This window comes from Ochotona curzoniae, unplaced genomic scaffold (genome assembly GCF_017591425.1).
Source record: "Ochotona curzoniae isolate NIBS_2020 unplaced genomic scaffold, NIBS_Ocur_1.0 contig_2318, whole genome shotgun sequence".
Taxonomy (NCBI): domain Eukaryota; kingdom Metazoa; phylum Chordata; class Mammalia; order Lagomorpha; family Ochotonidae; genus Ochotona; species Ochotona curzoniae.
Window position 1 is genome coordinate 10736461 of NW_024465419.1, and position 24460 is coordinate 10760920.

General features: G+C 37.0%; 1 protein-coding gene across 2 annotated transcripts in view; it reads left to right on the top strand.

Annotated features, from left to right (window-relative positions):
* Positions 1-24460, top strand: part of CPQ (carboxypeptidase Q) — a 453907-nt gene that overhangs the window by 177858 nt on the left and 251589 nt on the right. For both annotated transcript variants that reach the window (XM_040972619.1, XM_040972620.1), the window contains exon 4: positions 16574-16781. In XM_040972619.1, the coding sequence (XP_040828553.1) occupies positions 16574-16781 (208 nt within the window). The remainder of the gene's footprint in view (positions 1-16573; positions 16782-24460) is intronic.

Consider the following 24460-nt stretch of genomic DNA (forward strand, 5'->3'; position numbering starts at 1 on the left):
TATCCCTCCCAACATGGGGGTTATAGGATCCAGTGTTTTTATTTATTTAGCCATGAGTCTTCTCCTTCTTGCAAGGTTTCTTAGGCCTGGTTATTCTATGGAAAAGACACTAAAAAGAGAAGGCAGAGTTTCTCTATTGAGCATGTAACTGATGCTTTGTTTTAAATGTGTTATACCTCATTTCAAGAAAGAAATAATTCCTATTTTTTTCCGGAGTTTTGGTCAAGGTTGATGTTAAGTTTTCCCAGTGTCTTTATCCTGCTTCATTTACAAAGAAATGTTCTACGAACTATAGTTGAGGTCTGATCTAACAGGACATTGGACCTTGAGGGCAGTGAGAAAGCCAGGTTGCTAAGAGACATGTACATTGTTTCTGCATGAAAAGATGGTTGTCAGGGTTAGCTGATCATTGAGTATCTTCCAGGTTAATTAATTGGTCATAGTCGTTCCCCTTTGGAGTTTAAATAGAAAACATCATTTAGTTGATAATACCAACCATTGTACTAGCTAAGATTATTATCTGTGTTTACCAAATACTTCCGTAATGAATGTGCATTTTAGTTAATTTTTTCATATGTGTTCACTGATGGTTGCCTCCTTATATTTTTAAATCTTCATTGTATTTTTATATTTCCAAGAAAACAGAAGTCAAAAGTGTTTCCTGTGCGTAGTGGGTATTCCCCCTGAGCATTTGACTGTCCTCCTGCCCATCCAGGTTCACGCGGCTCTGACTGTGTTCTTCTCTGTGGGAGGAAGTGGCGTCTCTGGCACTGTGCATCGGCCTCCTCGCTCAGCTTTGTGGTAGAAGATGAGATTAACACATCGCTTGCATTCTGGTCCTATGGGGGCTCATCTAAGTGGAACAGAATGTTCAGGAATATGACTTTTTTCCCCCCAGCATTTCTCGTGCCATTTAACCTGAATCACAGAAAATGGGAATGAAATTTAATGCCAACACTTCTTTCTTGATCAGATACTTTTATTCTTGACCTCTGAGAGCTGTACCATGTTAGCATTACTTCTTTTTGGAATTATAAATTAAATGTTTTTCTTCAGTGTGGCTAGTGTCAGTACACACAAAAGATAAATCTATTCTTGTTGTTAATAACGAAGTCTGAGCTGAATTTATTCCTAAGGATAACAGTCTAAAAGAAATCTACACAGTTGATTGTAATTTTTCCAAGAGAATTATTTTCAAGCTAATCCTTTAAAATCAAAAAGGCTTTCTAACAAGCAGAATCATTACTAATGAATAATCCTAAAAATTACAGAGACGAAAGAGCTTTGAAGACTCGAGGTCCTCACTGCCTTTCTCAGCTCTAGACCTTGATTTAGCAAACATTCTGTGGCTTCCTAGTGTTATGGTTTTTATTTTAATCAATTCCCCTACAAAACTCCGCATATTCCTCACAGAAACATAACTGTTCTCTTGTTGGATACTTAACATATGAACTAAACCTTGTTTCCGATTTTGAATTAAGCTTTTCAAATTCTGAAATGCTCAGAAATGTGAAGTGCCTGGCATCTTTTATAAACAACTAGTCAGAAGTGACTAGAAACAGAGTTTGAATGAGGTGTGGTAATCAGGTGGGAAATTTCAAACTCATTGGCTTAAACATACACTTCCTTTATGCAGATCAAAGAAATTATTCAGCCAGCCTCAGATTGTGTTACTTTACATAATACAAACAAGAAATTTAATGAAATTTGAAAGCACCAATTCAACGCTTTCGGATTTCATGTGTTTTTTCCCTGTGTGTTCAAACTGCATTTTGAACATACTGTCTTGCAGGCAGAATGCTCCTTTGAATATTTGTGTACAAGTTTGTATGAGTATTGGTTTTCATTAAGTTTGATCATATAAAGGGTCTTTAAATATATCATGAAAAAAATGGAAGTAACAAGAAATCTATGCGTAGACTTTAAAAGTATTTTTCCCCAAAGCAAATATATATTTAATCCAAATTCCCCATAACTTTTTGGAAATCAATGCCATATCCTAAAGAGTAGAATTGTTAGGTCAGTATGGAAACTGTATATTTAACATTTCAGAAACTGTCACATTGTTTGCCAAAGCAGTTAACATACTATTTTATGTTCCCAGCATCTTACAAATTTGTCTTCCTCTTCTGCCATGTGCAAATTTTCACGTTGTTTGGGTAAATTCCTAGCAGTGGGATGGCTTGATCGGGAGGTAGATCTAGTTTCAGATATCTGAGCAATCTTTATACTGTGTTTATAAGGGTTGTACTTTCTAGTTTCTTCCCGTTTATATGTAGTGCATCCATCAGCATCATTTGTAAGGATGGGGGTGGCACATTCTTTCCATTTCTGTTTGTGTTGGAAAGTCCTTATTTGTTTTTTAATTATAAATGTGAGCTTTCTTGAATAGTATTCTGAGTTGGTAATTTTTGTTTTGTTGTTGTTTTTTAGTACCTGGTGTGTCTCTTCTTTCTCTTCTAGCCTGCAAAATTTCTGATGAGAAATGAGATGTTAATCTAACTGAGGATATTCTGAAAGTTATCTGACACCTTGCTCCTGCAGATCTCAGAATCTTTATATTTTATTGTGGAAAGATTGACATATGTTGTGCTGAAAACCATTTCTGATCATGCTTCCTGACTTCAGATGTCCCTGTCTTTTTCCACACTGAGGACGCTTTCTATTATTTCACCGAATAGGCCTTCGAATGCATTATCTTCTTCTATATCTTCATGGATGTAGAAGATATGTATGTTAGGTTGCTAGATGTTATTCCATTAATCTTAAGCACTATTTTCAGTCTTTTTTGTTTTTGTTTTTGTTTTTCTTTGTTGTTGTTGTTGTTTGTTTTAAATCAGCCTGAGATATTTCCAAGGATTTATCTTCCCTATTTGAATATTCTTTTTCTGCCTCACCAAGCCTGTGTTTGAAGATTTCCATCTCATTTGCTGTTTGCCATGTTGAATTCCTCATTTTTAATAATTCAGTTTGATTTTGCATCAAACTCTTAATCACTTGGCAAAAGTTTTCATAACATGTATGGATTTCTTTATCTCAGTAATTTGTTTCTGTGTTCTTTTGAGTAATCCAGTGACCATTTTATTCCATTCATTTTTAGGCATCAATATGCAGTGAGAATCCAGGGTGAACCCATGTTGGGTATGATGGAACTCCTGTTTGTCAATGGGTGGTAGCAATGATCTCCACTGTTAGAATAATCATAGCTTCACCCCTCCTCTTTCAAGTTATCAGTTCCTGGGTTTAACCCACAGTGGCAACAACTCACTCACTCCTCCGCATGGACTATGCACAAGATCGAACTTGTAACAATTCACCTCAGACAATGGGATTGCTTAGCCTGTGATGCCAAACTTGTTGAGTGTCCAGAGACTCCACCACACTTCACACACTAGCAGACAGTCACAGAATTCCCCAAGTCTTTGTGCAAAAGACTCTTGAGTCACATGGTGCTGTGAATCCACTCAGGCACTCCCCCTACCCCCTCCCAGCCCCATGAGCCTTCCCTTCAGAGAGAATGGAAACATTCCAGCTACCTATGATATCTCTAACCTGGCAGCTTGCACCCTGGAGTCCGTAGCAGTGGAATGTAATATGCTTGCTTCTCAGGGCTAAGTGCTATGCTAGGCTAGGCTAGCCCAGACTTAAAGTCAGTATTAACACAGATTTCTCTTTGATAAAGTTCTCCAGATGTGACCACCCATATAGATGTAGGCACATGCTACAGCGACTGCAACTTCTGGTAATCTCAACATGGCTCTCTGTTTTGGCTGGTGGGGACACCCCTCAAATGGTATCACCTCCCTGCTTGTTGAATGAATTCTGTGGAGATTGGGGGAAAAGAAGTATGCTCATCTTCTGGGAAGACTTGTGAGTTCCTCACCACCAGTCTGGCTGCAGTCCTAAGGAGATTCTTCGTTAGGCTTTGTTGCCATTGACTCTGGCTCTGCTGATTTGCTCACTCCTTGCTTCCCTCTCCTTCAATCCCCACGCATTGCTGTATGGTCATGCTGCCCATCCTTCTCCATGTGTGTGTCTGCTTTCTATAGGATTTCCATAGCCTGTCCATGCTTTTCCTGGATTGCTTTGCCTTGGTCAAAATGAAGACATCAACATCAACACATCTTTTATGTTCAGCTGTCATGGTCCTTTTCCCCTTCATTGCAAACTCTTTTTAATGTAATCATCATCCAGGTTGAGAAGTAGTACCTCAGTTTGGTTTTGATGTGCTTTTTTTTCTTGTACATAAGTGTGTGCTTAATTTGTATGTCTTCCATGGAGAAATGTCTATTTAGATTCATAATATATTTTTAGTTGAGTGATCTTATTGAGTTATTAGGAACACTGTTTTAGTTATAAGTGTATTATCAGATATATTTTTTAAAGATTTACTTATTTTTATTGGAAAGTCAGATTTACAGGAGGAGACAGAGAGAAAGATCTTCTGTCTGCTGATTCACTCTCCAAGTGACCACAACGGCCGGAGTTGAGCTCCAATTAAAAGCCAGGAGTTTCTTCCAGGTCTCCCATGCAGGTGCGGGGTCCCAAGGCTTTGGGTTGTCCTCTACTGTCTTCCCAGGCCACAGTCAGGGACCTGGAAGGGAATTGGAGCAGCCAGGATATGAACCAGTGCCCAAAAAGGGTTTCTGGAGCATGTACTTTAGCCACTAGGCTACTGTGTCTGACCTCATTAGATAATTATTTTTATAAACTTTCTCCCATTGTGTGGGTTCTTTCCACTTTGATGGTATCATTTCAAGTAGTAAAGTCCGACCTTTTTTTGGTTATTTCTCTTCTCTTCAGTAGCTTGCGAATTTATTGTATTTAAGAAGCAGTTCCTTACCTAATTTTATGATGTTCTATATCTTTAGCTTTTCCATTTAAGTGCAAGATTGATTTTGAATTTCTTTTTGTGTGCAGTGTGATATAGGGAGGGTTGTATCTTTATTTTTTCTGCATGTGCATATCAAGTTGGACAGGCATCATTTATTGAAGATAATCTCTATATTCTTTATATACCTGAGTTGAATGTTTCTATACAGATTTATTCCTTGGCTCTCAATTCTATTGTTTTGTACAGTCTATTGTTTTATCACTAACACACTGTATGGGTTACTAAAAATTGGTACTAGGATTTAGAAATATGAGTTCTCCAGCTATTTTCCTATGTGTCTTAAACTTGTCTTGTTAGAGTCCTTTGCTTTTCTATATGAATTTTAGAAAAGTCCGGTGATTTGTTTAAAACAATATAGCTGTAATCTTGATATGAGTCCTGTTAAAACAATTGATAATTTTGGGGAGTTGTACCATTTTAAGAATATTAAGTTTTTGTCCATAAGCATCAAATATATACCATTCATTTAGGTATTTGTTTCTATAACATTTTATATTTTTCATGTACAGTTATCATACTCCTTTTGTTAAATGTATTTGTAGTATTTTTGTTACTAACGTGCATGAATTTGCTTAATTTAGAAAGTACCTTTTGCTTCTGATTTACTGTTCTGTTTGTATTGATTTGCTATTGTACAACAGATTTTTGTATGTTGCTTTTTTCCCCCTACAACCTTGTAGAATTAGTTAATTACTTCAAGTAGTTTTTTGTTTGTTGTCACCTTTGTAGGTTTTTACATACAAGGTCATGATTCCTATAACTCGAAATATTTTTGCGTATTGCTTACAACTTATATTCCTTACCTTATTGGTTAATTTTTAGTGTAGAATTTGTAGCACAATCTTGAATACCAATTAGGAGAACAAGCATCCTTGTTTCATTCCATAACTTGTGGAAAAAATTTTTCACTAGTAGTCTGATTTTAGCTGTGAATGTTTTTGTGCATATGTTTTATCAGATTTTCTATATACCTTTTATCCTATCCATTAAGATAATAATTTTTTTAAACATGAAAGTATGTTGGATTTGTTAAATGCCATTTGGCATCTACTGAAATGATCATTTGTGTTTGTCTTTTTAAAAGTATGATAATGTGGTATATTACAGCCACTGATTTTTGGCCGTTGAACCAACCTTACATTCCTGAACTAATACCCATTCGATTATAATTTATACTTCTTTTTCATATGTTACTGAATGTAGTACATGAGTTTTTTGTTGAGAATGTTTTTGCATTTTTCTTTTTTTAGAAAAAGATTTATTTATTTTTTTTATTGGAAAGTCAGATATACAGAGAGGAGGAGAGACTGAGAGGAAGATCTGTAGTCTGATGGTTCACTCCTCCAGTGGCAGCAATGGCTGGAGCTGAGCCAGTCTGAATCCAGGGGCTTCCCCCGGGGATCTCCCAGGTGGGTCAGGGTTCCAAGGCTTTGGGCCGGCCTCGACTGCTACAGGGAGCTGTATGGGAAGCGGGGCTGTGGGCATTAGAGCTGGTGCTCATACAAGATCCCGGCGTATTGAAGATGAGAACTTTAAGCACTACACTATCGTGCTGGGCTCTACGTTAATTTTCTTAAGTGACAATGGTTAAAGCTTGTTTTCCTCTTTCATATCTTTGTCTTGTTTTGTGTCACTAACATTAACCTTGTAAAACGAGGTGGGAAGTGCTCCCTTCAGTTTACTAAGGATTTATATTAATCTTTAAAACTTAAACTTTTATTGTTTCTTTTTGGTTCATAATTTTTTACTTAGTTACATACCAGACTTGCTAAATGGGCAGTAAAATAAAATTTATGATGATTGTTTCCTTTAGGACAATTTTATTTCAGGATTCTAAATAAAACGATTTAGTGTTCATTTTGTTACCTTTCGTCCAGAACATAATGGATGGTCCATCATGGATGACATTTTCATTGTAGAAACAAATTCAAAGCCTTTTATATCTTGAGTTTAGAATTACACAAAGAAGATTCCCTTCAGTGCCATTTGCCCAAATGCAGACTTGGGTTTATACCTGCCTCATGGTCTCCAGTTTAGGAACTCTTACCTGTAACTTACTAGTGCAACCTTGTCAAGAAATAACATCGAAAAGATGCCGTTGAGAGATTATTGCACAGTCCTCCACGTAAGTGATAGTCTGAGAACAAGGAGAGCTTGTTGGTTCTCAGACATCACGTAAGGTAATAAGAGTAATAAATCTTCAGATTGTATTCCTACATGTTGCAAAATATCTTTGTCATTAATTACTCTGCCAACTCACCAGGAAAAATTAGCACTGAAGAAAATAACAGTGACTAATGTTTAATAGATAATCAGTACGTTCCAAACACTGTCTTCAATCCTTTATGTATAGTATCTGTTGTATCCATAATGGCAATATTTAAAACTCAATACTAAGCTGTCATATGTAGGACAGAACTCTACTGTGGCAGAAAGGAGGAGAAATATTCTGTAAATGTGACACAACAAATTTGGAAATAGGAAAAGAAAGGTTCAAAGGATTATTTATGATTGAAAAGAATGTGGGAACAAATTGACAAGTTAATTTGGAGGATTATGACTGTGATTTGGAGGATGTCATGGCTAGGAGGATTTGGAGCTGTAACACAGGGAAGCTGGACACTTTGACAGAGAAATACAATGTGGATAGAGATTTTATTCAGTTTTTTTTAAATATGAAAAGCAACTATATTAATGAGGGAAAAAACTGGATATCCCATAAGTAAAACTTGTAGGATGTGAGGAAATGGGGGTTTTATAATTGAAGGGCAGAAAATATTCCCTTTTAACATAAAAGCTAATAGATTAGCTAATGAAAAGATAGATGGAGAAGCATTGAGATGTTACTGACAATGAATACTTATTATTACTATAATTGGTATTATGCATCTTAAATGTAAAGACAAAGCACTATAATTTGTAAATAAATAAATAATGAAAAAAATAAAAGCTACCAAACTACTGGATGGACACAGCACCATAGCCAGTGTTTCTCTCTTGTTGCTGTTCTTATAACAAGCGGGGTTTTAAATTTGTTTTCTTTATTTTTTTGAAATAAACAAATTTTATGTAGATTTAGGAGTGTAACAATACTTCTCAGCCTAACCTCCCTCCTGCTCATATTCCACACCCACGTAACTTCTTCATGATTTCTTTTTGTGAAGTATATTTTACAATCACTAATTTCATTTCACTTTGTATTCACAAGCTTAACACTCCATTAGCTAAAGATGTTGAACACATAGAAAGTAGGAAAAAAACCCAGTATTTGTCGGGAATATAGACAAAGACTGTAATCAATAATAAAATCTCAGCATGTCAATCTCATTCATATAGGCAACATATTTGTACCCTGTATGAATTACCATAGATTAGAGAAAACATGATATTTTTCTTTTTGGGATTAGTTTATTTTGCTAAGCATAATGGTTTCTAATTGAATTCATTTAGTTGCAGAAGACAAGATTTCCTTCTTTTTATGGCTGAATAGTATTCCATAGTATATATAGTATACTATAAGTTATAAGTCTGCAGTTCTGCTATTTAAGTGTATCCTGACATCATAGCTATAGACAATGACAAAGAGTTCAGCATCTCATTGTCAAGATATATTTAACAGTTTCATTGGGTGTCCATCTTTGATTTGGAAATATTTTCTTTATCTGGTCATCATTTATAAACTTCTAGGTTGATTTCACATCTTATCTGTCATTGATTGAAGTATAATAATCATGGAAGTGCATCATTCTCTTACATTCTGATTTCATGTGGAATAAATTCTCAGGAGTGGTATTGCTGAGTCGTGGGATAAATCTATTTTCAGATATATGAGGACTTTCCATATTGTCTCCCATGATTGCTACACTAGCATCAGCTGTGAATTACTTTTCCTTTTTCGTCCACATCCTTGCCAGCAAAAATCGTTTTCTGATTTCTGCATGATAATCCTTCTAACTTGTGTGAGGTGAAATCTCATTCTGGTTTTTGTTTTGAGTTTCTGTAATGGTGACTAAGTCTGAACATTTTTTTCATGTGTCTGCAGATCATTTGAATTTCATCCTTTGAGAAAAGTCAATTCAGATTCTTTGCCATTTTCTTAGCCAGATTGTTTTATCATTGTTGATCTTATTGAGCTCTTTACATATCTTGGATATATATATCATCTTTCAGTTGCATTGTTTTCAAATATTTTCTACCATTGTGCTGGCTGCCTCTTTGTTGATGATTTCCTTTGCTATGCAGAATCTTCTTAGCTTTATATAATCCCACTTAATTATTTTTGCTTTAGTTGCATGTCTTTTGAAAGAAGTCTTTGCCTACACCTAGGTCTTTAATATTTTTCTCTAGTAATTTTCAGGTTTTAGGTTACCAGCTTAAATGCTTGACCCATTTAAGATTGACTTTGATATAAGATGTAAGTAGGTGTTTGTTTCATACTTCTGCACACATATATCCAATGGTCAATGCATCATTTCTTAAAGAAACTGTCTTTTCTCCCTGGATAGATTTCCAATCACTTGTCAAATACTAGTTATTTAGAGATGTTTGGGTTCATTTCTGGGGTTTCTGTTTTGTTGTATTAAATTTCATGTCTGTTTTTGTGCCAGTGCAAGGCTGTTTGTTGTTCTGAAGTACATCTTGAAGTCTGGTACTGTGAGGTTTGCAGCATTTTTGTTGTTTTGTTTTTGTTTGTGTTTAAAACTGCTTTTACTATTCTGGGTCTCTTTGTTTCCATATGAATTTTAGTGTTGTTTATTTTTTAGATATGAGAAGAATGTTGCAAGTATTTTGAATAAGACTGCATTGATCTTGGTAGTATGTACACATTGATGATATTAATTCTACCAATCTATGAATATGGCAGATATTTCCATGTTTTGGTGTCTTCATCTCTTTCTTTAATATTTTGAAATTTTTTATCATAGAGATACCTCACATCCTTGGTTAAATTATTTCAAAATAACCTAATTTTTTGGAAGCTGTTATGAATAGGACTGATGTTGTAAGTTGTCACTCGTGAGTTCCAATATTTGCTCAGTAGAGTATAATGCTCCTCCTGTTTACAGAATCATCTCATACTCAAGCAGAGGCAGCTTTTCAATTTATATCCCTTTCTTTTTCGTGCCTAATAGTTCTAGTTAAAACTTCCAGGACTATTCGGAAATGGGGTGGGAGAGCAGAGAAATCTTAAATCTCCCTAGAATGTGTGAGGAAGACGTGAGGTATAATTTATCAGGAACTTAACAAGTAACTTATAGACAACAAATTCAAATCAGCATTAGACAATAGTGAAACTACAAAGACATACAGGGGGAATTAAGAGTGATCCTGACAACCTTTCAACAGGAGGTCATATGCACAGAGCGGAGGGGTGGGGGGGACACCCCAGAGTGGAGCAGGCGGACAGGAGGAGGCTTGTATCCCAACCCTGGAGACTCCCGGATCCTCACCAAGGACTATCAGTACGGGCACCAAGGACTATGTCTCAACTGCCAAAGAGATCATGGGGAACTGGAGTGCCCTCACAGGCCGAGAACTCCGAGGTCATCCACCCCCTTTTGGATCTACCACATGGGGTGGAAGAAGCCAAATCCTTCCTCGCAGGATCCAAGGTCATCGAAACAACAGCCACGAACTCTGAGCAGTCCGCAGAAACAGAACAGTAAACTTCCTTTGGGACTAGGGAGAGGAGCTTTCTCTGGTCCTTACTTAGTTCCAACTTGGAATCCCCACCCTCTCTTGCAGTGACCATCAGGGATGCTCCAGAGTTGCCCCCTCCCAAACACACACACACAAACACACACACACACACACACACACACACACACACACACACATTAGAATAGACAGGCAGAGAACAACAAGAAAGCCTTAGAACCAGACAGGAAATAGTCAGCATGCACTCACACATACCTTACTAGGTAGGACACAAAGATTAATTACTCCTCACTAAGGTATTGAAGATTTCTCTGCACACCCCTCCTAAAACTGTTCTGCACCTCAATTGTTGACATATGCCTTGTTAGAGTTATAACCCAGTTTAGACTATCCTAAAATCTGCCAAGTTCAGCAAAATTATGCTTCAATACAATAAACTGCTAAATACTAAAATGAAAATAGACATGAGACAGCTGAATAGTACCCTATAGCCATTTTAAGGTGTATAGCAGCCGGTTCTGTGTATAAACTAAAATTGAAATGTCAATGAAGTAGTCACAGGATGTGGTTAAGAACTTGCATTTTTTTTAATATCTTGGTTACTCAATACCATGTCAATTAATTCCATAATGTCGTAAATTGTCATTGATGTTATGTTGTGGCTTTAAATTGATTGGGATGATATTCTGCCAGTTCTGCTTTCAGACCAGAGATGGTCTCCCCAAGAAACTGTTGAATTTACCTGGACAGTAAGATGCTGGACTCTATGCTTTGTATATTCTTGCAATGAAAGAATCTTGACTGAATTTGAAATGTAATACAGCAACAAGGTGGAGGAATCCTCCATGGGGGAGGGGAGGAGGGTAGGGAAAAGGGTTAGGGGAGCCCCAGAGCCTATGAAACTGTTACATAATGCAATGTAATTAATAAAAAATATATACATAAAAAAACTTCCAGGACTATACTGAATAGCAGTAGTAAAGGTGGATAGTTTTAATGGTTCTGGATCTTAGTGGAAATGCTTCTAACTTTTCTTCGTTCTGTAAGATGCTGGCTATGTGATTTTTATATAATGACTCCATTGTGCTGAGGGAAATTCCTTCCAGTCCTATTTGCTTTAGGTTCTCTCGTAAAAGTATGTCATGTTTAATGAAAATATTTTTCTGCATCTTTCAAGATAATAATATGGTTTTCAGTCTTTGGCTTATTAATGTAGTATATCATGTGCATTGATTTGCATATGGTTGTACCATCAGTGCATGCTAGGGATAAATTCCATTTGATCCTGGTGAATGATCTTTCTGATGTGTTGTTGGATTCAATTAGCTAGTAATTTGGTGAGGATTTTTGTTTTTTTGCCTTAATGTTTATCATGGACATTGGTCTGTAGTTCGATTTCTTTGTTGTATCTCTTCTGGTTTTGGAATTAAGGGCATGCTGATCTCATCAGAGGAGTTTTGAAGGATTCCCTCCCTTTCAAATATTTTAAATAGCTTGAGAAGAATTGGAATTAGTTTTTGTGAAAAAGTTTGGTGGATTTCAGAATTGAAACCATCTGGTCCTTGGTTTTTCTTTGGGAAGCCTTTATTATTGATTTAGTCTCTATCTTAGTTATTGGTCGATTTATATTTCTATGCCATCTTGAATCAATTTTTATAGATGTTATGTGTCCAAAAATCTATCCACTTCTTTTGTGTTTTCCAATTTGTTGGTTTATAGCTGTGTATAATAATTCCCGATGATTCCTTGTATGTATGAGGTGTCTGTTATATTTCCCTTCTTGTCTCTGGTTTTGTTGATTTGTGTCCTCTTCCTCTTTTTTTGTTAGTTGGGCTAGTAACGTATTTATTTTGTTGATTTAAAAGGACAGTTCTTCATATCACTGATCTGGTTTATTTTTTTAATCAGTTTTGTTTATTTGTTCTCTAATTTCATCCTTTATTTCTTTCTAATAGTATTGGGTTTGATTTGTAATTGTTTTTCTAGGTTCATGACATGCATTGACAGATAATTTATATGATGCCTTTATGATTAACTGACACAGGCACAGGCTAAGGAACTTCCCACTTAACACTTCTTTTGATCATATTCTGTAAACTCTCATATGTTGTACTCTTGGCCCAGCATAATGGCTCAATGGCTAAATCCTCCCCTTGTATGCGCCAGGATCCTCATAGGCATGCTGGCTCATATCCCAGCTGCTCCACTTCCTGTCTGGCTCACTGCTTGTGGCTTGGGAAATTAGTAGAGGATCGCCCAAAGCCTTGGCACTGTATACCATATGGGAGAACCATAAAAACCTCCTACCTTCAGATTGGCTCAGATCTGGCTATTGCAATCACCTGAGAAGTGAACCAGCAAATGGAAGATCTTCCTGTCTGTCTCTCCTCTCTGTAAATCTGCCTTTCCAATAAAAATAAACAAGTCTTCCTTAAAGAAAGATTGGATATGTTGTGCTCTAAACTTTAATTTCCAAAAGTTTTTATTTCCTTTTCATTTCTTCTATGACCCATTATTCAATCAGTATTGTGTCTTTTAACTGCATGTGTTTGCTTATTTTATAGTTTCTTTGGTTGTTGATTTCCAGTGTCATTCCTTTGCAGTCAGAAAAGATATACGGTATGATTTCATACTTTTTTTATTTGCAGAGGCTTACATTATGGTCTATCATGTGGTCTATCCTAGACTATATTCCATGAATAGAAGAAGTAAATAAGCATTTTCAAACCATGGGATGAAATGGTCTTTGATCGTCAGTTATGTCCAATATATCCATAATTTCTATTAGCCTCTAGTTTCTTTTGTTTATTTTCTACGTAGTTGATCTATCTGCTGATGAAAGTGGGGTCTTGAAATTCTCCATTGTTATTCTGTTGGTCTATGTCTCCCTTTGATCCATAAATAGTTGTTTTAAGTAGCCAACTGCCTTGTTACTGGGTGCATATACATTCCTTATAGTCAATTTCTATTGAATTTATCCCTTTTTCATTATGTAATGCCCTTCCTTATCTTCTTTAATAGTGTTTGTTTTAATGATCTTATTTGTCTGTTATTAGAATGGATACAGCTGCTCGTTTTCCTTTTTTGTTGATGTGGGATATCTTTTTCCATCCTTTTGCTTTCAGTCTGTGTATCTTTAGTGGTGAGCTATGTTTATTGTAAGTAGCAAATAGACAGGTCTTTCTTTTAACCCATTCAGCCAGTCTGTATATTTAGATTATAGAGTTTGGGCCATTTGTGTTCAGAGTTATATGTATGTTTCTCATAGACATTTTAAAAATGTTATGTTTTACCCTACAATGCTTGACTATAATATGCATTGGTGAGCATCTTCTCTGAGGATGCCTATTTTCAGTCTTATGTCCTTCCCCTTCTGGGATGTATCCCTTTCACCCTATTAAGGATGTTTTCAGTTATTGTTTCACTGAATAGGCTTTCAAATCCATTGTTTCTTTTCATGGCTTCAACTGGTACCATATATGCGAGTATCACACACATCTTGGTCACTATTTTTAATTTTCTCATTTCTTCTTCTTATTGTCAGTTTGCGATATTTCCAAAGATTGTTTTCCATCTGTGAGATTCTTTATTTCCCCTCACCAAATCTGCTGTTAATGCTTTCCATTGTATTTTTCTTGCTTGCCATATTTAACTATTCATTTCTGATATTTCAGTTAAATTGCTCTTCAAGATCTCAATCTTGTCATCATGTCGTCATTTGCTCCTCTTTTTCAGTAATATTATGATAATATTTTTGAAATTGTTTTCAGACATTTCCTCAATCCTTTCATCTTAACATCTTAATAACAAAGTGCTGTTTTGTTCCCTTGAGGGTTTCATATTGTGTCTTGTTTCTTGTGTTTCTCCTTTTATTGCTAGTCATTTCTGGAAACACTTGTGATATATCTCCTCCGATGCTTTTTTCTTTGAACTATGCTTCTGTGCCTTAGTGGAGTGACTGCTCTCTGTGTTAGGGTAGAGAGCATACTCTGGTTTGTGCTCCAGTGTGTGGTGGTAGTCCAGGGTGGCATCCAAGCTGGGCATGTTTGATATCTTCTTTTGTCAACTTTGGGAAAACACTGACCACAACTGTTAATGGACTCACTGCTTTACCTCCTCTGTTTCAAGGTGTTCAATACCTGAGGTTATTCCACAGTGACTACAACCCCCACCTACCAGCATATGAGTCACACAAAAGATCTGTAAGTTCTCTGTGTGCTCAGACAGAGCCATATACCACAGACTATCAGGAAGTCACATATTTCCTAGTCTTCATGTGTAAGACTCCCATAGTCACAGGGTGTCGAAGCATCCCTCTGCCCTAAGAGTTTGCCTGAACTTTGGTCAGCAGTGGTGTTTCTAGCACCAGTTGTCTCTGGATTCTCCATCTCAGATTGTGCTGCCTCTCCTCCCCTTGTGGCTCATAGAAGGATGGGGCGTGTAGGTTCCTTAAAGTTCCAGATGCATGGCACCCTGCTGGGACACCAGCCCCAAGTCATAGTTGCTGGATAACGGATTTATCCTTTCAGCAGTACTTAATCTTGTGTACCTGCACATGGCTGGGGATGCACCATCACCACCAAAATAGCCACATAGCCTTCACTTGTCTAACACCAGCTACAATTCGCAGGAAGTCTTGGCTGCATTGAAAATGGCAGCGTCTACGCTTTGGTCCAGGCATTTCATGGGAGAATCAGAGAAAGAAATGTGGTGCTCCCCCATGACTATCTGCCAGAACTCTTTCCTCCCTGTGGCTCCCATCCAGACTTGTAGTCATTGTGACCAACAGGATTCTATGCAGTCATTGCCACGTATAATCCATTCCCACCTCTTTCTCTGGTTCAGTAGTCTTTCCAAGTGCCCAACACAGGAACTTGAAGTGGCTGTGAGCCGTGTCTCACTGCCTGCTGATAGCTCCCCCTCAAAGCGACTGATATTGGCATTTCTGAACTCTGTCCTCTTGTCCCTCTGAGCTTTCACTGTTTTCTTTCTCTTCTTCAGCAAAACTTCCTGTCAGTTAGGTTTTTGGAAAAAGTCCCTCCTTCACTGTTTTCATATCCCAGAGCAGCCTAAGTTGGCATGGCTGTGCCTTGTTTAGCATTCTTGGATTCGCCATGGCCAGTGGTTTACCCTTGAGTTCAGTTCAACAGGGACTGCAAGCCCTCTTATTATTTTTTTTGTAATTGTTTTATGGCTAGTTACTTTATGTGTTACTGTAATGTTAATGCCTAGAGAACAGATTTCATGTAGTTCATAGATACAATTCAAAACATATGAAAATGAAATTTAGAAAATTATTTTCATGAGATTTGTTAGCAGGTACAGATGTTGAAACAGCACAGAATTAATCTAAACCTCATTGTGTCTATTTAAGAAGTTTCTGGAAATTAGTTGGAATAGTAGTTCTCTTTTAATGCCAAAATTATATTCATTTTTGTGGCAGTAAAATGATAGACTTGGATGCATTCAGAACTTTTCCTCCTGGGAGCGTAGATGTTTAGCCAGATGCTGTGCATCAGTTTTCCCTCTGCATTCTCCCACTGATGCTGGATCCTTTATTTGAACCTCCATGTTTGGGTAGCACAGGCCCGTCAATGACACCACAGCCTATCTGGACCGGTTTTCTTGTGTATGTGAGGATTTTCTCATCTGCAGCCTAGCTGAACTTGCAAAATGCCCTCTTGGCTTGTCCAGATGTGTTTACCTCTTCCTCATAGAGACACTAAGATTGCCCTTCAGAGCTTCTGGCAATTTGCTGATTTAAAATAACATCAGAATTATTATTATTATTTTTAATTTGTCTGATGTTCTTAGTGAGATGGTTTTGAAGTTGATGTTTCCAAATTATTTTTCCAATAGTAAAAAATTGAGTTCAAGAGTAAATAAATAAATAAATACCTCCTGTTCCCAATCCTCCATAATCAAAGATCAGTGAAGATTAACTATCACTCTTCAGGGGCTTCAAAAAATATATTTCAGTCATTTTTCGCTTGGAAAGTAATCAGTGGCCTCTTTTTCAAGTCCTCACACAGGTATACAGGAATATCAGGATGGGGTGCCCAAGATCCCAACAGCCTGCATCACAGTAGAAGATGCAGAATTGATGTCAAGACTGGCTTCTCGAGGTATCAGAATTGTTGTTCAGCTGAAGATGGGAGCAAAGACCTACTCTGATGCTTATTCCTTCAACACTGTAGCTGAGATCACTGGGAGCAAGTTTCCAGAACAGGTGAGTGAAGGAAGGGGACGAGCCTTTCAATCTTGGAGTGTTTGGTGAAGTGTGCGTTTTTCAGAGATAGCTTGAAGAGAGAGAGAACATGAGAATGCACACGTGATCTTGCATTAAAGGACATGCTTCTTGTGGTTGTCCCTCAACTTCTGCAGGGGACTGAGTCCAGGATCCCCCTCTGATACAAAAATCTGCAGATGCTTAAGCCCCTTATATAAAAATGGTATAGCGTTTTTCCTCCATATGCTTGAAATCATTTCTAACTTAATTATACTCATCAATACAATATAAATAGTCACTTTACTATATTTCTTTGAGAATCATTACAAGAAAAAGATCAATACATGTTCAGTACAGATACAATGTTCTAAATATTTTTTGATACATGAATAATTGAATCTGTGGATTCAGTTCAATTCGATTTAATTCACATGCAGAGTACATTCTTCCTATCAAATATTTCTCTGAATTGACTGAAGAAATAAGCCTAAATTAAGGGCACAATGAGATTCATGGTGTTGAAATTCAACTTCTGAACATTTGAGAGAGGTATTTATACATATATGTTGCATTTGTTGTATTTGCAGCAAGCTTAGTGTTCAAGCTCATACCAAAACTTAATACTTAATGCACTTATTATTTGAATTATATTATTCATTTCCTTTAAAATTTAGTAAACTGGGATGTAAACTACATGGAAATTAACTTGTGAATATTCACCTTGTGACTATAAAACCCAACTTTATTTTAATACATAAGTTATGTGCATTTTTAGGGAGTTTTTTTAATAGTCTCAGAGGCAGATCCAATCTCTATAATAGTTAAATATTGAATAACATGGACAAGTTACTTATTTTCAGAGAATTTATCTTCAAAGAAAGCCATAGGATATGAAGCAAAATAATTGTTTTCTGAACTGGATTAGATAGCATACATCCAATCTAATATCTTAATACAGCCTTTGGGACATCCCCGGTGATCACTGAATGTAACTTTAGTTGATGTAATTGCTTATGTGCAAAAAGCATTTCTGGTGAAAATCTGCTTTGTTGTCAAAATCATGACAGTATGACTTAAACAGCAGTTTTCAGCCATTTCAGACTTACACCTCATTTGAGGGCATCAGTGGGATCAAGTAATAAGTGAAGCATGATGGAGTTTGAAGGAGAACAGTATATTTAAATCATGCTTGGACTAGATTGAAATTAGGAATAGGAGCATTGTTTTTTTGTTGTTCTATTTTCCCACATACATGATTTCCCACCCTCTGATTTTCCATCCCATGTATGCATATGTGACAGGGCCCCAAGTACTTGGACTGTCTTCCGCTGCCTTCTCAGGTGCAGTAGCAGGGAAATGGATCCAAAATGGGATATCAGAACTTGAAGTGGCCCTCTGAAATGGCATGCCAGAAGTCAGTCAGCAGCTTAGCGCACTGTACCACAACATTATCCTTAATTTACTTTTAATTCCAATTTCCATAAACTTTTAGAAGTACCCTTGTGTTTGGCCTGTCTGGGAGAGAAAGCTAATTCTACCCCCAGGGCTTGGTGGCAAGGAGAGCATAAGCTACTGGGATCCTTAGTCTGATGCAGTTAAGGGATTAAGAATCTGGATCTGAGGCTGAAGTATTTAGGTAAAAAAAGGTCTATAGAGCCGACTTACGTCTATTTCTTATCTCAGCTCAATCTGAATTTCAATTTTTAAAATTTGTTTTATTGAAGTGTTACTTATGAAAAATAAACCTATAAAGTGGACATGTGAACTTTAATGAATTTTGAACATGCATGTAGTGATATAATCTGTATTACACTCATAATTTGGAAGAATTTTTTAACCCATAATTTTTTCTTGTGCCTCTTTGTAGTTCATCTTCTCCTGTTGTCTCCCCGTGATCACTGATCTCCTTTTTAGAACCGCAGTTTTATCTCTTCTAGAATTTCATATATAAATGGAATTATGTAATCTGAATTCTTCCTGCCTAACTTCTTTCACTTTGGATAATACTTCTGAGATATTAGTATATAATATCAATTATTTGTTCTTTTTGTTGCTCTGTTAGATTTCATTATATAAATATACTACAGCTTGTTTATCTTGCTTTCTACTTTTTGACTTATTTAAAAGGATATTAGTCTTTTGATGGATTTATGTTTTGTTTCTTTGGTATAAATACCTTGGATTGGAATTGCTGACTCAACCTGCATTTTTTGATTGGATCAATACACTAATTCTCTTCAGCTGGCTCAATGAATAATTCCAGAGATCTTGGGTCTCAATTAGTTTCACTTTTATCATGTTTTGTTTAGTATTTCAAGAGTTAATCATGAATACTTTGTTACCCATAAAGTGAAATTGTATCTACCTACCAACAGAGTTATAAAACTTAAAGATATTTTCCAATACTTTCTTTTTGCCATCCATTTACAGTCAGGCATCATGTATTAATGAGTCTATTTTCAGCAGTTTTGGAAAAACCTGTTCTCACCTTGCCTCATACTATTGTTACTGTGTAATTCAAGTCCTTATTGTTCCCTTTCTCATTTTTCTTCTGTTCTCTACAATGAAGTTCAAAATCTTTACTTATTTATTTATTTATTTATTTAACAGAAAGAGACACACAAGCAGACACGCCCCACCTAATTGTTTACTCCCTACATTCCCTTAGTATTCAAGGCTCGGACAGGTTGATACTGAGCACCAGACTGAGGCGGGGAGCCAGGAACTCAACGCAGGTCTCACCTGGAGTGTGTGCAGACCCAAGTATTCAAACTATCACTTGCTGCTTTTCAGGATGCGTATTTAGCAGGAAGCGGGATCAAAAGTTGAACCCTGACTCCAATTGGGCATCATGGATGTTGTAAAACAGAAACCAAATACCTGTGCCTCAAATTCAGCTTTCAGAATAATAACCACAAGGTGTTTCTTTGTTCTCTACCCCTCTCTCCTGTTCCTTATAAGATAAAAATTACGATAAATATAACTTCTAGGGTGAGTGGTAAGCAGTTAGAATAAAGGGAAAGCATACAGTACTATTTATAAGTGGATAGAAAAAACAAAGAGGAAAGGGGGAAGGAAATTTATGTCAGAGATTCAAGACCAAATAGCAATTGTTCTTTCGTAGGCCAACAGTTTCCTAAACTCTAGCAAACATTCCAGAAATCATTCAGCCTTATTTTAAAATTAACACTAACACTACTGGTGACATGAATATTGATTCTGAAAGTTGGAGTAGATTAACTTATGCCTGTCACATCTTTACTACTTTGCTCTGTAGCATACTGACAGTGCTTCTTAATTATAGCCCTGAGCAAATTAGCTATGGTGGATACTATCTCTTAGAAAGAAGAAGGTATGTTAAAGTTACTGTTTCGCTGCGGTGGAGCATCCTGTGTGACTTGAGGACCAGTAGAGGGGAGGAAGGTGGGCTTATACTAAATAGTGACCAACTGGGAATTCCCAGTGATAATGCCAGCACAGCAATGTGTGTAAAACTAAAACAGTTACCGTACCAAGAATGCTTCTGTTTTGACCCCCAGAGCATAGACAAGGTATAAAGAATTCAGCTCTGAAAAAGTATGTATGTGCTTGAAGTATTGGAACAATGTTAAATTTTTATTGTAGAAATCCAGCCATAAACCTGGAGTGAATTAACAGTAGGCTTTTAGAAACTGCCAATAATGCAAATACTTTATTCAGTTTCAGTGTGTATAGATAGCAGGCATGTTAAGCACATAAACCCTACTCTGTTTCCAAAAAGCCCACAGTAGCACCTTTGCTTTTGATTCTTTCCAGCCTCAAATTCCCCTCTAAGACATGGGCATGTGGTGCAAAAGTTGCACACCTGGAGTCTGGGGGGAGTGCCTTTCATGGGAGGAAAGGCGTTTTCTGGCTGAACTGAAGTTGGCCTCGCAACTCTTTTCTCTATTTTATCCCTGGAAATCCTTGTAATCCCTAGGTTTCTCCAGGGCCCATTTGTGGTTGAGGTATTAGAGAGTCTTTTGGTTTCCAAACTGATTTTCTGCAACACTAAAAGAGCAATCTTATTTCCCTTGCAATTTAGGAAATAATTATTTTGCATTAAAATTGAAGGCATCCTCTGTGTGGCATTGTGCGCAGGATGGACACTACTGACAACAGCTCAGTTAATGCTTTTAGTTGATGACGCTTCCATGGTTCTCCACTCCAACAGACATACACACAAGGATTGCTGGGTTCCATGTGACCCAAACAGAGGGCAGACTAACCTTAAACAAAGGTTTAGTTGCATGTGTAGAGAAAAGACTGTCTCATCAGTAGTTTATTAGTCTTATTATGAGGTTTTCTTAGCACAGAAGGGGATTATATGCAAAAGAGAAGTATTTTGAATCTTCTTTGGGTGTTGAAAGTATACCAATTTATTTTGATAATGCCTTGATGAGTAATTTTTTAAATATATACAGACCTTCCCACAGAAGTTTTCATGGATCTAAATTTAAATTTCAGTTTTATATGACAGTGTTATTTAAATATGTGGCAGTATTATTTCAGATGAAATGTAGCATGATGATGGCTAGGGGCAAACATGAAAATAAAGCTCTAGTTTGCTAGCTAGATTTTTTTTTTTTTTTTTAGTGTGGGGTATAGACTCTCAGCATCATTGCTGCTGACTCTCCATAGCCGATGAATCTTTGTTGTGTGGGCTGTCCTATGCATCATGGAACATTTAATGACAACCCTGGCCTCTAACCATTAGGATTGCTCACCACTTTTAACCTCAGGTATTGTTGAATGCTCCTAGAGGGACAAAAGTCATCCCACATTGAAAATCAGTGATGTGGACTGATAAAAGGAATTCTGGGTTGGTATTATTGTTCTGATAATATTTCTTCCACAAATTAGTCAAAAATTCATCTGCAGAAGGAAAGATTTTGTTGTTGAGAAGAGCTGAAAAATCATTGTTAGGCCTGAGATTCTATTATTTTATAAAAGTAATCAGGGACTAGGGAGTACTTGTTGCACTGGTTAAGTTGTCTTGTGGGATACTGGCCTGTTAGTTGCCTGATTTGAGTTGGGCTGCTCCAGCGTCCTGCTAATGCCCATCCTGAGAGACAGTAGACAATGGCTCAAGGGCTTGGATCCCTCCCAGCCATGTGAGAGACCTGGATAGAGTTCCAGGCTCCTGACCTGTGCTTGGACCAGGTTTTACTATTGCATACACTTGGAAATGAACCACTAGATAGAATATCTCTAAGATTATCAGCTTTTTAAATTAATAAGGCAAATAATTTAAAGAAGTTGAAGAGTCCATGGAGATGAAATTTATCATCAGCCTGGTGGTGCATATTGTGATGTGAGATAGTAACAAGACAGCGTGGGGATCTTGCCCAATATTACTGTTTGAACAGAGCGTTATTTCACAGGGGAGTGTTGCTGTTTATATAAAATCTCAAAAAGCTAATCAGACTGGATGTGTGTTCACGTGGGCATGCATCTACCATTTCCTTGGCCTTGCATGTGCTGTTGTAAGCTGAGGATCTTCAAGTGGTGTCTTGGTAGTATTCCCTATACTTTTGATCTCAAGATATTTTTTTTCAGAGTGCTTTAGCGATTTGAAAGACAGTAGGGCAGAGACCAGAGATTCACTGGGTTGGTTATATTTTAACATTTTATATATATATATATATTTTTTCATTGGAAAGGCAGATTTATAAAAAGGAGAGGCAGAAAAATCTTCTGCCTGTTGGTTCACTCCCCAAATGACCACAACAGCCAGAGCTGAGCTGATCCAAAGCCAGGAGCCAGGAGATTCTTCTAGATCTCCCACAGGGATGCAAAGTCCCAAAGTGTTGGGCCATCCTCGTCTGATTTTCCAGGTCATAAGAAGGAAGCTAGTTGGGAAGTGGACCAGCTGGGACACAAACTGGCACCTATAGGGAATCTCGGTGCTTGCAGGTAGAGGATTAGCCCAATGAGCCCCTGCACTGTCCCTCTCATATTTTCATCTACTCATATTTGATACTGCCCACAGTTATTAAGTACTGTATATATGCCAGACACCAGGATTAAAACAATAGCCTTGCATGGGCTGTATAACGCTGCCATTAGATACAAAGAATTCAATCCTCTCTCATATTTTTATTGATAAATTATTTTGTCTTTCTAGCTATAAATATTAGCTTTTCTGGAGAGGAGAGAACTTAGGAAGAATTTGAGAAGTAGGAGGGCCTATTTTGTTGGAATAGACCACAGTGGACCTGGTATGTCCTTTAAGGAGTTCAGACATTGTACCAAAATGACAAAGGAAGTAACTCAAGGAGATTAGCAGCAGATTTGCACTTAGTTCACTCTTATCCACTCTATGCATTCAAATAGACAAAGACTGAAATTTAGGATATAATAGAGCTTCAAATGATTCCATTGAAATGATGTTGGAAAAGAGGAAAAGGAATCAGAAAATGTTTAGGAAACAAAATTGGCAGCAATTTTTGCAGTTTGGGTGCAAGAGCGAAAAGGAGAGATAAATCCAGTTTTGATGACTAGGACAAGTTTTTTCATTAATTCAGTAAGAATTTATTGAGCTCTTACTATCTTTCTGGGTAGATCAGATTGCCTCACAACATGTGGAGTTGCACTGTAGAGTTGGACAATTAAGCAAGTGAACATTATGGACAGTGATAAACACTGTCACATGGTGATTGCTTCAGGGGTGAATGTCTTAGGGATTTCACAGCTTTCTGGAGATTCACTTCTTTCTTCTAGCAAGAGTAGGAATTAATGCTGCTAAACGTTACGAGGATGAAGGATGGGTTGGAATTGGGTGTATAGGCTAAGATGAGTAAGTAGTTTGTATGAACAGCTCATGGTGTTAGACTTTAATAAAAAAAAACATGATGAGATGGCCTGTAATTTTCTTATTCATTTGACGTATGAATCCTAACTTCACAGTTATGACATGAAACAATTTAAGAAAAAAAACCATGCTCTTTTTTGTATATATGTGTTTTTGAAAATAAATTATTGAAAGACTCAGCACTCCCATTGGAAACTGCATTAATATTGATGTTGTCAAGATAATTATCAAAGGAACAAACAAAACCTGACTGATCTGGTGGAGAAAGCTTGTTCCATATATAATTGAGTTGTTACAGGCACTGTGGCAAATATTGTTTTGCCTTCTCTCTGAATTTGTTGTTTGTGGCTTTGATTACAACCTTCTTAGTGGGAGCAGCAGGTTATTCTGCCTGGGTGGGAACCTTTTCACTAACTAGAGCAGCTGTTTAAACTCTCATAAACAGTTATAATTAAGTCTTTCTTAAACTCATTGTTTGGACTATTTGTTCACATCCTAATCCTCAGTTAGAAACTTTGTTTTGGGGAGGGGGCATAGAGTTAAAAGATTTTAAGCTAGCAAAATCATTTTTTCTTTCTTGTTAGGAGTTTTTAATGGCTTAGAACCAGCTCATCTAAATCTTGAAAGAAAAAAATGTATGTGTGGCAAGCATGAGACATTTATTGTTTATTTTTCAGATTTCTGCAATGTGCTCATAGCTGTGCATGCCTCTGAGCTCATAAAGACAGCAAATGGAAACAGTCCAAGCCAGACAGGCTGTTTTAGATAGATAGCCACCCAGGGAGACAAGGAAGTTACTCTCTCCTGGATTCATGTCATGCTAGTTTGCCATCCTGGCGCTCTTTCA